The sequence below is a fragment of the Diuraphis noxia genome, unplaced genomic scaffold (assembly GCF_037042655.1).
Source record: "Diuraphis noxia isolate RWA-SAM2 unplaced genomic scaffold, SU_Dnox_SAM2 contig0013, whole genome shotgun sequence".
Lineage (NCBI taxonomy): Eukaryota > Metazoa > Arthropoda > Insecta > Hemiptera > Aphididae > Diuraphis > Diuraphis noxia.
In genome coordinates this window covers 433,815-448,280 of record NW_028301723.1, presented here as the reverse complement: position 1 = coordinate 448,280, position 14,466 = coordinate 433,815, and the positions used below count along the sequence as shown (strand labels likewise).

Sequence of the window (14,466 nt, the reverse complement as noted above, 5' to 3'; positions counted from 1 at the left end):
CAAATTCATTCTATGTCGAATCCATCTAGTAAAATCTAAGAATTCAATTTTAATAATTCTTTAACATTCAGAAATGCCACAATTGTTAAATGTATTTAAAAATGTAATATTTATTTCATAATTGTATTTAATCTGAGGTATAGATTATAGACGTATAGTGCTAAAAAGTCAAAACATTTTAAATATTATGTAAAGATTTTGTCATCAGTGATGTCTATATGTAGGCTGTAATTATTATTGCGATGATTTTTTTTCACGTTGGTATCACTGCTGGTTCACTGGTATAAATCGTGGTTAAACATTCTTATCATTTTTCTGACAACTACCCTGTACCCTAAGGAATAATCATATAATCACTACGATTCGTACAGTGATAAACGACGATGGTCATAATACAATGCTGTTGATGCAGTGTGTCCAACTTAAAAGCTAGATCTTAAAAATCGACTTGGTCAACTTACCCCGGTACCCAACTAGCTCCGGTCTCCCCTACAGTAGGTTAGAAGTGGGTTACTGTAATGGATGGAATTAAAGAATGAATCCAATGATATTATATCTTTGTATAGGTACGAAAAACGATTCTGAGCAGAAATGGTTCAACTGTCTAGTATATATTATCAAAATTTTCAAATCTTAGGTAGATTAAAAAAGAAAAATATTTATGAAATGCTAGCATAAAATAATTTGCAAATGTTCGTGATTTTTTCGTATTTTGTCGAAATTCAAACTTTGAATGCTTATGAAAAAAAATTGTGACTGAATTTCTTTAATTTTTCCACTGCTATTGTAGCAATATATTAGGAACCTTGTATTAAATTTTCAAGCTTTTTACCTATTAAATAAATTTTTATCGATATTAATTTAAAAAAAACTAATAATGATCGAAAATTGCATATGCCTATAAATAGTTAAACTTCAGTCGAAATTTTTTTTAATTGCATAGTCGATAGAATATACTTATATAAACGTTCAGGGTAAATTTCATGTATCTATGGTAATTTGTTTTAAAGTTACATCAAAAACAAAATCGATTTTGTCGAAAACTGATTGTGCGTAAAAATTCCAGTTTTTTCCTTAATTTTTAGTTTGTTTATCCCGATTATTTAGAAAAATTTTAAGAATTTTATACTTTTGACCTTCCAAAGCACCAACTAGGTTCACTTTCTGATCGAATGAGGTACTGAAGTTAAAAATCGAAGCATTTTTACTGCCCAAAACCAAAACCCCAATATAGGTCCTCTCTCCGTCACATAGCTGGTTATTGAATGCCCTAAAACGTGATGACAGACACAAAAAAAAACTCATACACGCCATTGTAAAATTAATACATGATAATAATTGTTGATTCATCGTGTTATTACTTATTATCCACCAAATTATCAAATCAAACTATTAGTTTCTTATTATATTTTTATTAATTATTATTTTTATATAGGTAATATAAATTAATATTTTATATTTAAATACCTATATTAATATATGATCGATAATAGATAGTAATAAACGTACTGCTACTTAACAAAAAATAACTAATTATTTTTATGTACCTTTTTTTTCTAGACCAAAAAACATAAACCAACAGATTATGAAGTAGCAATTACTAATAATTTGTCAGATAGTAAAAAAATAAGTTATTAAATTGTTTATTTATCCTATTATCATTTATATATTAATTTAGCTAACTTAACTAGTTTTATTTAAAAAAAAATTCAAGTTTATAGTAAGAAACCATTTTATTATATTTACAGGAAGTTATGGTCAATAATGATGTCTATATATTAGATTATGCTTTTAAAACCATTAATGAAAATTTGGTAAAATATTTAACAATATATATTATTTTTTTCTTATAACTTTATAAGACTTCGAAATAATTTCAGGTAACTCATTGGTCACAAGATCGAACTTTTGAGCAGTCGCAATCAAAAAAAAAAAGAAGATACAGAAGCCTATAAAAGTTTATGGACAGTTTTTTAATTCTTAAAAATGATTCATAATAATATTTTAATTTTGATACGTTATTAACATGTATAAATAGATAATATAGACTAATATAAATACTGTATATTATCTAAAGTTGTTTATTATTTTTTTAATGTAGTCTATTATTTTATTATACATTTTTTTTTTAAATTTGATAGTAAAAAGTTGTATTATTTATGAACTTTATTAATTAAAAAAAAAATAATACATTATTAGATACTGATATTTGATACATAATACACACAGTGGCGTTTATAGGAATTAATTTTTGGGGGGAGGGTAAATAAAGGGTGACTCCCCTATATACGCAACGGCATTTTATACATTACACATGAAGGGTAAGCGTTTGTAATTAAGTCATAAAAGATTATTAAACTCTAAGTGTAATAATTTTTCGATTGGATTGAGAAAATTTTTTAAGGTAGGTATATAAATATATAAGTATATTCAAACTACTTTTAGGTACGTGTACCCATAAATTTATTTACCACTGAATATGTATAATATAAAAATATAATATAATAGGTATTAATCATTAATTAAAATTAAAGTTTTTTACAAAATTTTTATCACAATAAGTTTATGTATTGTGCAATAATATTTTTTTTTTCAATTTCGGTATTTCAAGCAAAATACATAACTTTCTTTGTATCGGCATGTACTGTGATAGCTGGCATCATTGCGACCAGTTTTTTATCTTCATTACAGCCAGATATATGTGATTCTTCACCACTAAAAAACAATAAGTTTGCTTGTATAAATAATTCATAAATAAACGTAATTATAAGCAATGTCAGTATGAATTTTTAAATTAAATAATTAGGATTTTATATAGAAAAATAATCGTATTATTTCGATTGCACTTAATACTTCCAAAAAGTCCAATATTAATACTCAGAATCAGTTTTTAACTAAGACCAGTGGCATTCGCAGGGAGGATAACACGCTGTAATCCTCTCTCAGTATCAGAATTTTTTTTTTAACTGTTGTGTTAATTAGTAAGTTAATTCATATACATAAAGTTCACATGAATAACAAATAATACAGGGAGAACAACTACTATACAGTAGCAGTGCCGCAACTATAATTTTAAAGACCCAGGTGCAAGCTAATTTTAGTGGCCCCTTATTGTCAGTTGACAGTGGTGTCTAAATTTTGAGTCATTGATGAATTAATGAGCTATGATTTGATGGGAGGAGGGTATACAAAGTATTCAAATATCATACATCACAAAAAAATGTTTTTGCTACTTTCTCTTATAATTTCAACATCTACTCTACTTCAAAAGTTTTGAAACCCATAGAACAACTTAGTTGGAAACAGTGCATGTTTACAGTACCTATAATAAATTTTGTCAAGACTAACCAGCACAATTATCAAAAATAAATCAATATAGGCATTTTGTACCTACCTTATAAGTTATAACTAAGCAACTTAAATACTTTGTTTTCCAATTTTTTTAATTTATAATGTTTTTATATACCTACATAGTACATACAATAACTGAAAATAATATATTTTTATGTTTTAATATGCTAACTATGTAACAATAATTTCTCATTTTGGTTATTATATTTAAAAAGGTATATTAAGTATATAATATATGTCTGTGTTTGTGTGTATAATGTATATAAGATTATTTTTTAAATTAAAAAATTGCTGCTGTTTTTATAATAATAATATGTGAGTAATACATTTATTTATTGATTTATTGAATAAAAAAATTACAAATACTTATAAGTAATAATTAATAATATATTAGATAAAATATATTTAAACAACAAATTATTTAAGAACATTTTTTTTCTTGCTTTGTTGTTAACAAAATCATACATTATTTTATTTTTATCCAATTCATTTGTACAGTTTCGCTCAATGTTCAAAATACTTATATTTGTAAGGCGAACTTGTAGCATGGAGTTTCTTAAGTAATTTTTAATAATTTTTATTTTGGAAAATGGACGGTCTGCATTTGCTACAGTGACCGGCAATGTTAAGAAAATAATATATGCACTGAAAATATCTTTGTAAATAGAGGCCACATCATTCTCCAATAGATACTGCAAAAGATTTTTTATGCTGTGGATTGTTTTAAGAGAATCTTTATATACATTTTTAATACATAACATTTGCCTAGTTATATCTGAACTGATGTCATTTTTATAAAATAGTTGAAAGTCGTAAGTTGCTTTTACAATATCATGTTCACTAGACTTCAAAATATTTCGAGGCACCAGAAAATTAAATTTGTTAGTGACTTCGTATAAACCTGTAAGTCTTTCTATAAGTTGGATGATCGCTGTATCTATGAGTGGTAATAATACTGTAACACGGAGATTTTCTTCATTTACATCAAGCCTCCTATAATTATAATTAATCTACTGACGAGTGATGAATGTGAGAAAGTTACGGTTGACGGTTCTGATAATAATTGCCTGATGAATGTTTATAAACACTATAAATAAACGCTATAATAAGTATACTTATTAATATTACTACATTATATAATCATATAATTTGTTGGGATTGGTGAGTTGGCTCGCATGGTGTTTCCAGTATGTATAAAAATAGCCTTTTAATTCAGACGAAATTGACATATACATATACATTTCAGGCTGATAAGGATTAATAATTTTTTTTTTTTTAATATTATATTTTAAAATTTTGCTCATATTTATTATAATATACGAAAAAAAAGTTCAAATAAATCTTAGGTCCCGATGCATTCATTTTGAAGGCCCATCAAGCGGTAGTTGCGGCACTATAGGTACAGTAGGTGTTGAGTGATCCCTAACATTTTAGTTTTCTCTACCAAAAAATGATAATATGCATCATAGGTGCAAACTCATTAAATAATTTTGTGTAAGGTCCAAAATTAAAGTTTTAAATATTTTTGGATTTTTATTTATACCACGAAAAGCTACACTGATAGCCTATTTTGTTTTAAAATAATTAATCAGAATACATTCTTGGAATCAAAAACTAATAAATAACAATTTTTCAATAACATCCTTAATCCTATTAATTCCAATTTGAATTAAAATAATTTTGGGTCAAGTAAACTCTCTCTCTCAAAAAAAAATTATAATAATAATAATAATAACCCTAATGAACTCTACAAAAATAATATTCAAATAGGTAAATTCAATAATGTTACCTGTCATGTTCTTTTTCGACTATGTGATATCTAGCTCTAAATGCAACTAAGTGAGCATAATAAGTTGGTGCAGGAATAGATACAGAACGTGTACATCTGACATAAGTGTGACATAATTGGTATGTTAAGCATTGCAATTCATCGGATTTAAAATGGTTGTCATCCCATAGAACATGGTAATGACTGGGCCGACTGGTTCCCTGTTAACATTTTTTATATTTAAACAAAATATATGCAAGTAAAAAACTATTATTACAAAATATTATTACCTGAATTCCCTGATGACTACATAAGTAAAAATCAAATTCTGTTGGATGTGTTATTCCAACATCAACTATTGTACCAGCTGGAACATTTCCAGATTTTCCCAATTGTTCCTTTCTATCAGCACAGAACAATCTAAAATAAAATACAATAATATATTAAATATATAAGACTTGAAATACTAAAAAAATCAAACCTGGTGTGATGACGTTTTTGAACCATTATAAAAGTTATTCCTGGTTTATAATCACCTGCTAACTTTATGCATGCCTCTCGAATAGCTGTCAATTCATGTTGTAAGACCTATGTCAATAGAAAATAATCACTTTAAGAAAACACATCAAAAAATAAATGATAATTTATGTGATATTTGAAAATCAATAATAATACAAAAATTAATTATATTTAAAAAAATGTGATGATGAAACATCAACGTTAAGACACTGTTAGCTTTCTCTCTCAGGCCCTTGCGCAACATAGAAATACGCATTCACGCATAATTGTTTTTTTTTTAGGTTTTTCAGTTTTTGAGTTATTCTAAGAGTAAACTTGTCTTTCAAAAAAACTATAGAAAATAATCATTTTAGGGTACGACTTATCGATTTGTATAAAATATATTAACGAAATTTAAAAATTCATTTTAATTTACAATTTTTTTATTTTATTTTGAAAGTTGTATACAAAATCAAATCATTTTAAAATATAAAACTGGCATGACAAGCCCTCAAAAATATCTTCTATAATTTTTGTAATGGGTGATCTACTCCAAGTTCGCTCAAAATCATAAAAGCTATTTTACGTATGTATTTTATTTATGATGACCGTAGGTCTGATAAAAACATTAAATTGCGCTGACATCCTTTTATATTTAATTTACCTATAATATAGCTATAAATAAGGTTGCTTTTACTTTGATATGTATATGTAATTATGTATACTAAACATATTGAGTACTTGAATATACTTCATTACTCAAGATACTGTTAGCTTTAAAACATAAAACTACAGTACAATACTAGAGACAAGTCCTTATTAAAAAGATAAATAAAAATGCTACCCTAGTATCTAATATATCTAAACATACATGAGAATACTGTCTTTCTGATACTCCATCCCGGTATAATATAATTCTATGAGGTTTATAACCTCCTGTACTCTTGTAAAACATGATCAGGAGTTCCCTAAAATTAAATATTATAATCAATATTACAATCATAACAAAGAAAATTTTATGTGCTACATACCAGACCATAGAACTAAGGTCTTGAATGAATTCTAGTCTGTGTTCTTGAAGACGTACAGTGGCGGCATAACGACTGGGATGTGCATCCATAGATCCTACTACTGCTGCAATGGATGGTTTTTTATGATCACCTAAAGGTTGATAAATTACATTTGCACCCAAAAATATCAATGGTTCACTAAATACCTAAATGATATAAATTAACTATTAATAGGAAACCAGTGATTTTTATAAGCTTATGTACTTTAGGTCTGATGCTTGGTACAAGAATGTTATTGATACCACCTAATTTCACATTGATCTTCAAACATAAATTGGACAGTGTTTGAGGTGACGGTTTATTAACATTTTTTGCTTGAACACATTGTGTAGCCATTCCTAAAACAGTGTCTCCAACTCTTTTGACTTCACCTAATTACAATAATTAATAAACATTTTATATTTTTATATTTGAATAAATTAAGCAGGAAACAAATTCTTAAAAAATAAAACTACAGTACCATATACTGGAGTTTTCCCTGGTAAAACAACGATTACAAGTTGTAATTTAGTGAATGTTGATTTTAAAAAACGGAACATAGGTTCTACTTGGTCAATCCCTGAGGCATATTTACCTATTAGAAAAAAAATACTTAGTCAAATAAAATTATATTTGTTACATATTTTATACTCACAAAAACATGGATGACCAATTATTGGCATGCCAGCATCGCTGCTTATACTTTGTAGTTTTGTTATAAAAAATCTATGCAATAAATAATATACAGTACATACTAATAAGAAAAATTACTATGAATTTTTAGACTTCTAGACACAATACATTGTTAAATTATTTAGTTCTTTCATTAATTATAATAATTATAAAATTATTTATAGTTACCTTAACGATTCTTCACGCACAATTCTTTGTGGTACAAAACAAGATATTGCCCAATTATGAATTTCAACACCTGCAAAGAATTGTTTGCCTCTCATATCCCAAACACCATTATTTGGTGTTGCTTGTTGTTTAGTCTCTTGGACATTTAATTCTCCCTAAAACCGATATAATTTATATAATTAAACAAGCACTATTTAAAAAATATTTTTTTAGTAATGGATTCTTATTAAAATTTAATAAAGTGTACTCATTGTACAAAAATCTGGATATATTTACCAGAATAGGCAGAGTTGGTCCTCCATATTGTAATTTTGGTGGTGGTAAAACACGACCATGCACTTTTGTCATGCTATTTGATATGCCAAGACCAAATTCTTGTAAATATGAGTCATTATTAAAATCAGCTCTATGAACTAAGGAATTAATATCTTGTTCACGATTAGGAGCATTTCTTGCAGTTTCCTTAATCATAGTTGATGTTTGCAAGTCGGTTAATTTTTTAACACACCGTTGACCCGCTACAATATTACAAACCTTTAAAAAGAAGTTTACAGTGGTTACTACATGCTACTGCCAAACACAGATCAACATTATATTCTTGTTTAACATCACATATCATATACTGTGATTAGTGTGATCTTATATGTAAACTTTATAATAAATATGTTATTTAAGTTACAACAACTGTTTTACCCGATACACATAGAACAAATTAAATAAGATTTAAATAAAATGTATCGTTTTATGTAGAATTAAGTAATAATCTTAATTAATTGTGCATTTGTATACTTGTTTCTGATTAATTTTTATGTAGAACAATTAAAATAACAGGTGCATGCGAAACCCTATAATTTTATTAAAGTTAGATAGATCATAATATATTATAAAGCATATTAGTATATATTGATTAGTAGCTGAATTATAATTCAAAAGTAATTAAATACTATACTTTTACGGTTTATTCAAAATATATTTATCCGCCAAATAAACATAATAAACAAACCTCTAAAGGAAGATATACTTGTAGATGTTCCTCTCCAACTTGAAGACATGGTAAATGTGAATAACGTAGTTTCAACTTGTATTTGTCTAAGAAATATTTAGCTACTGTGCATTCTACTTTACAACCATTTTCCAATAGCATTGGAAAACTAAAAATGGATTCGAAGAATGTATTGCAATGTAAAGTAGTTTCAAGACTATTTACTTACGATTGTATTTGAGCTGGTCTTTTTGTAACATTACAAACTCTATATTTCCTTCGCTTTTCTCCGCAATGTGTAACTTCTACTTTAAGACCTTTAATTTCTTTTGCAAATTTAACTCTTTGTGAATCTAATAATGGCTTTTTTTGTTGATCGATATCTTTAATATCCAACACTTCACACATGAATTCTATCACAAGCTGACTTTTATAAAAAGCTGTTGCTGACACTAAAAAAAAAAAAATACGTAAATGAAGATAAGTTCATTTTATTTAAATAATTACCGTCAACATTAAGCATCATTTTCCATTTAGATGGCTGGAATGACTGGTGAAAACCAAACCAGACTTCTCTACCATCACCTAATGGGTGATAATATTCTTTTGGTGGAGAAAAAAATGACCGGCCTATAGGTGTATAGGTCATTGATGGAAATTGTCGCATGACTACGTCTAAGGCCTACACAAAACAAATAAATGATAAATCATTAATTATCAAATAAAAGTTATTAGAATAAGATGAACTAACCATAACAGCATCATATGGTATTTGTTTAGTGCGGCATTTTAATGCTTCATCCAAAGCAAATAATGATACTTGAGCTAACCATTTGATATTAACATGGAATGCTTTATCTCTAGCGTCACCGGGCAATGTAACCTAAAATCCAAATTAATAAAATTAAATGTTATCACAATACAATTTAAAAATATATATACTTCTAATTCAACTTGATCGTTTCCAATAGGTAATGGATCTTTTGTGTATAAGTTTTTACGACCATCAAATACAGGACGAAGATTACCAAATAGTTCACTGTACGTATGAACCATAATTTCAATAATTTCACGGTTGATTTTTCGAGGACAATTATTTGGTTGAATATTGATGTCATAATGATGTAAAAAACCACGTCGCATTGATATTTTAAAATGATTAGAACGAAGTACAATTGATCGGCCTTCTCGTCCTAAATTTGGTCGGCAAGGACAGTTGAATACTGTGAATTAATAACAAATAATTTGTAATGGTAAATAGTTCATAAATAAGCAAAAACCCTATGTTATTAAAAATAAACATTAAAAAATTTAGATTATTATAATTCAATTTTACCTGGTACATCAACTGGTTGTGTTTCCAGTGCAGAATCCTGAGGTTGAAGAACGCTCATTGCTTCAGGTGTATTAATTGACACTGGGGCTACAACAGGTGGCTCAGGAACTAGAACATTCAGACAATTATGGTTTTATAGATAACTATAGCAGATTCCCGTTGCCTGTTAAAAATACCCACTCTATATGATTAAAAATGTTTGGTTAATTCATCGTTTATACCTACCCGGCTAGTCATAATCAAAACTTCCCGTGACAAATTCTCGTGTGTTTACCCTATCTTAATATCCATTATAGATAGTTAAAATATTAATTGTATATCATTGTTAATAATAATGCAATACATTAAATACATAATTTTATCAAGATGAAATAAGGGGTTAAGTGACAAGTAATATTTCTCAGAATTCGGGAAATTATTAATATCCATTCTAAAATAAAATTGTGTGTTTTTGATAGAACCACTACTCTGATTAGAGTAATTACCACCCAAGAAAAAATTTTATAAAATTTTTATTTTTCAGCGAATTTTTTCAATCCTTTAATGCAAACTACAAACCTATTTAAATAACGAAATTGAGTGAAACAAAACGACATCAAAGGATCGAAGATCGTAAGCGTCGACGGAAGCTTTTCTAACTTTCAGCTAGTGAATTTTAAAAATGATTGATTTATGCCACATTTTTTTTTACCCCTAAAATTACAAACAGCTTAAGACACCACAGTAATCTCGTTAACGCGATATTATTCTAGGAATAAAACTCATTATCTTTATTGCTTTGTTGATCAATCCTCACATAAAGGTATGTGTTAAGAAATAAGAACCACTGTTTTAAATATTACTGTAATAGACAGTTAAGTAATATTGTTTATATTTATACGTGTAAGCAGTCACCGGTCTCTAAAAATTTGCTGTAAGCCTTCGAGATCAGAACACCGGCCTAGATATCTCACGCACATAACGGGTAAGCGCGACAGTCTAGTGCTAGACACAGAGTATTCAAATTGTTTAGAACCTATAAAGCCTTTTTCATTAATTGAGTTGTAAGTTATTTATTTAATTTCAAATATATAAAGTAATTAGTTCGAAAGTGTAAGTTATTATATTTGTGCGTGGACATCTTTGGATGGTCCATAACATTTTTTGTGGCAGTGGCGGGATTCGAACTCGCGTCCCCGAGGAAACTGATATCGAAACTTGGATCGTCCGTCACATATGTGAAATGAGCGTATGTTTGTGTGTCAGTGTTTGTAAGCATATAGCGTTTGTACTCACGTTGGCCGACAGGATACATGGTTTGTTCTGGTTATTACAACGGCAGCAATCTTGAACGCTTATCGTTCGCGTCAGACATCATTAGTGACGAGTATAAACTGAACAGTATATTTATATGTATTTATTATGTAATAAAAATTTGAAATACGGAAAATCGTAACAATCTGATACTGAATACATTATGTTTTTTAAAAAAAAATTGACGCTAAAAAGATAATGGCGGAGAATAATTAAATTAAAAAAACCATGACTGACCGTGTTATGACACGCACGTAGATGATCCAAGCATGACGACCAGTGTTTCCCAATTGGTATTCGTTTTGCTGCGTCGGCTCGGCCATCGTCAACTCAGTGGAAATGAAACATAATGGCTGGCGTGTGGGTTGTCACCACTAACGCAGTATGTGGGCGCGGTGGAAACTATAACCTCAATCCTTGGGGGCGACTACTGCGTCACGGTAGAAAGAAAACTGCTTACTCATGATTACAGACTGAGAAAGAGTGGATTGATAACGATTTGGTGGGAAAGTGACGGGGAGCCGGGCCACAATATTGTTTTGGTACCTTCTACCCTTCCCCTCTAAGATTAGTATAATATAGCCAACATAAACACAGAAAACCAGTTACCTACTGTACTTGGAGGAAAAAGTAGCGATCACTAATTTCTCCAAGGGAATTATTCTAATATACCCGTTGTGTATTATTTAGCATTATTATTTCAGTTATGTGATTTATTGTTTTGTATCTAAGTGTGGTAATATTTTTACATTTTATTAGTTATTACATGTCATTTTATTATAGGTATATTTATGGTATTATAATTAATGGGTTATTTATTTTTTCGAATAGTCCAGCGGAAACATACATATTATGCAACATATTGTGTATTTAAATCATATTGTACCTACAACCGTAATAAATTCCTGGTTTCTAAACGTATTTTATTAAAATGCAGTGAACTTAATTTAAAAATAATTTTGTAAACTATAAAATATTTATACCTACCTATTAATATGTATATATGTATATAAATGTATTTATTTATTTATATTGGATAACATATTTATTTTAAATACCAACCCATATTTGTTGTATTGTTTAATACTGTCAAGCAGGAATTCATTTTGAATAGAATCAATTTAAAATAAAATTACTAACAGTGCACAAGGTACAACATTATTTATAGTTACTTCTAACAATAAATAAATATACTACATAATATTGGCAATAGTACACCTATAACTATGTTTATCTACTGCAGGCGAAATTGTGATAACCAGGGCTAGGATTTGTATGCAACAGCATGTTTTTTTTTTTTTGCAACTTCTGGTTATTGCAGACTATGTCAGTAATGTCCACGAATCACCTAATGATGAGATATAAATGGTGGTGTTTTTATTAGGTAATATTTTATTCGGGTGATTTTTTAACAATCATTCGAATAAATATATGTATTCGAATAATTTTAAACTATATGATTATTTGAATAAAAAGTTATTTGACTAAATTTCAAACATAGTTATTCAAATTATTTTCATTTATTTTATTTGGGTAAACATATGGTTTGGTTATTTAAACCAAGAAACATATTTTAAATTATAGTGGGCACTGTATATTAATTTACACGATTGATAATCTTATTTTATTAGGAAAAATGCAAAATATTAAAAATCAAAAAATATATCTATAGAGATATAAAAAACTAGATAATCATAATTTAGTGATATTATATTATGAATAATATATTCTTTAAGGTATTCTTATTATATCATAAAAAAAAGTTGTAATAAAATATTAAAATAATTGGCAGGTACTAGTATAACTTATAAGTAGGTACCTACCTTGTACAATGGGCATATGCCATATGGGCGATATGGCACAGTGTATGTGCTAATGCCCAATAGGATAAAACGATATTTTAGTGTGCCGTGTTGGCAAGGATAAAATTATAAAACTTATAGTATAATTCTTGGTAAATAATCTTAAACTGGCAGAAAAAGTAAAGTAAAATAAAATAATTTTTTTAAATACCTATATTTGACTTATATTAAACATGTTGTTTAGTATCTTGATTTAACTGTATGTGTTATATGTTCAATATAATTAGAAATGGTAAGAAACACTTGTCCACCAGAAACTACAAATAGAGAATTAAGATATAGGTACATGTCATGGTTTTAATATGCTATTATTGCTATTGGCAGGTGTAGGAATGAATGTACACAATTTGTCTGAAAATTACAATAATTTTAACCTTTATTTATATTATTATAACTAATCATTATCGACAAAACTTTGATTTTTGTTACTTAAATGCATATAAATTATACAAAATAATGGTTATAACTTTGGTTACAGTTTAAATCAATTTTTATGCAATACAGCTACATCTTAAAGTATGACAGTTTTGTCTTTACTTAAAAAATTGTAGAAGACCACAACCTTAACTTTTAGGGTTTAAGAGAGCATTTCATAATATTTATTTGAAAAAGTCATGTAGTAAAGCATGTTAGGAACTAGCAAGTATTTATTTATTTTTAGCTTCAACTGCATAGGTAAAGAATTCTTTAAAACATCTTAGTTTTAAACTTTAAATCACTTTTATTTTATTAAGATGTGAAGTCTTGTTCTATAAACTATTAAGACACATTTAGAAAATATTTAATTAAATTAATATTTTTTTTTTCATATAATCACATTACCTAGGTCCCGTAGTGTTCATAATTTTTTATTGATCATACTAATATCGTAGGTACTCGATTTTACGTTCAGAAGCTTACATAGCAATATAATAGCTGTAGTATATTTAAGATTGGAATGTGTTTTCAAATAAAATAAGAACCTTTGTGTACTTTATTTGTAGTTTATAGTTATAAAAAATATCTTTTACAAGACTACCAGATGAACACATTGTGTGGAGTGAGCAACTATAAAATAAGTATTAAAGATCTTATAATATATTATATGATTCATATTCATATACTATATTTAAGTATTCGAATGTGTATACAGTATACCTAACTTTTTTTTAACTAATGTTATTGCCAGATTTCAATGAGAGTGGTAAAATATAGATATAAACTTTTAACAAATAATAGTTGGATGTTTTCACATTTAACATAACAAACCTATCCTAACCATAAATGATATATTACTAAACTTATGATAAAACCTAATTGTTGAAATCTATTTATTAAAACAAGAACAAAACTTAAAAAATTAACTTTAGATCAGACATAATCAGACGTCAGTTAAATTTATAAAATAATAAAACAATATGATAGTATAATATGTTTGTATTATAATATACAGATCAAATACCGCTTGCAACAAATATAGCATAATA

The 14,466-nt window shown here is 27.5% G+C and overlaps 1 protein-coding gene across 1 annotated transcript; it reads right to left on the bottom strand.

Annotated features, from left to right (window-relative positions):
• Positions 1–2,483: 2,483 nt before the first annotated feature.
• On the bottom strand, positions 2,484–9,969 carry LOC149054021 (protein argonaute-2-like). The gene is made up of 17 exons (XM_089230691.1): positions 9,846–9,969; positions 9,452–9,732; positions 9,261–9,392; positions 9,017–9,191; positions 8,739–8,961; positions 8,531–8,678; positions 7,804–8,061; positions 7,528–7,682; positions 7,322–7,392; positions 7,148–7,261; positions 6,892–7,058; positions 6,649–6,833; positions 6,489–6,585; positions 5,601–5,707; positions 5,410–5,539; positions 5,141–5,340; positions 2,484–2,715 (listed from the first exon to the last, which is right to left on the bottom strand). Exons 1-17 carry the CDS (start codon positions 9,901–9,903, stop codon positions 2,607–2,609), a joined length of 2,610 nt encoding a protein of 869 aa, XP_089086817.1. The 5' UTR covers positions 9,904–9,969; the 3' UTR covers positions 2,484–2,606.
• Positions 9,970–14,466: the final 4,497 nt, after the last annotated feature.

Coding starts and splice junctions, on each gene's coding strand:
- LOC149054021 (XM_089230691.1), bottom strand. CDS start 9,903: ATGAGCGTTCTTCAACCTCAGGATTCTGCACTGGAAACACAACCAGTT. Junction 8,962..9,016: donor AATGATGCTTAATGTTGACG/GTAATTATTTAA, acceptor TTTTTTTTTTAG/TGTCAGCAACAGCTTTTTAT. Junction 8,062..8,530: donor AAGTATATCTTCCTTTAGAG/GTTTGTTTATTA, acceptor TTCTTTTTAAAG/GTTTGTAATATTGTAGCGGG.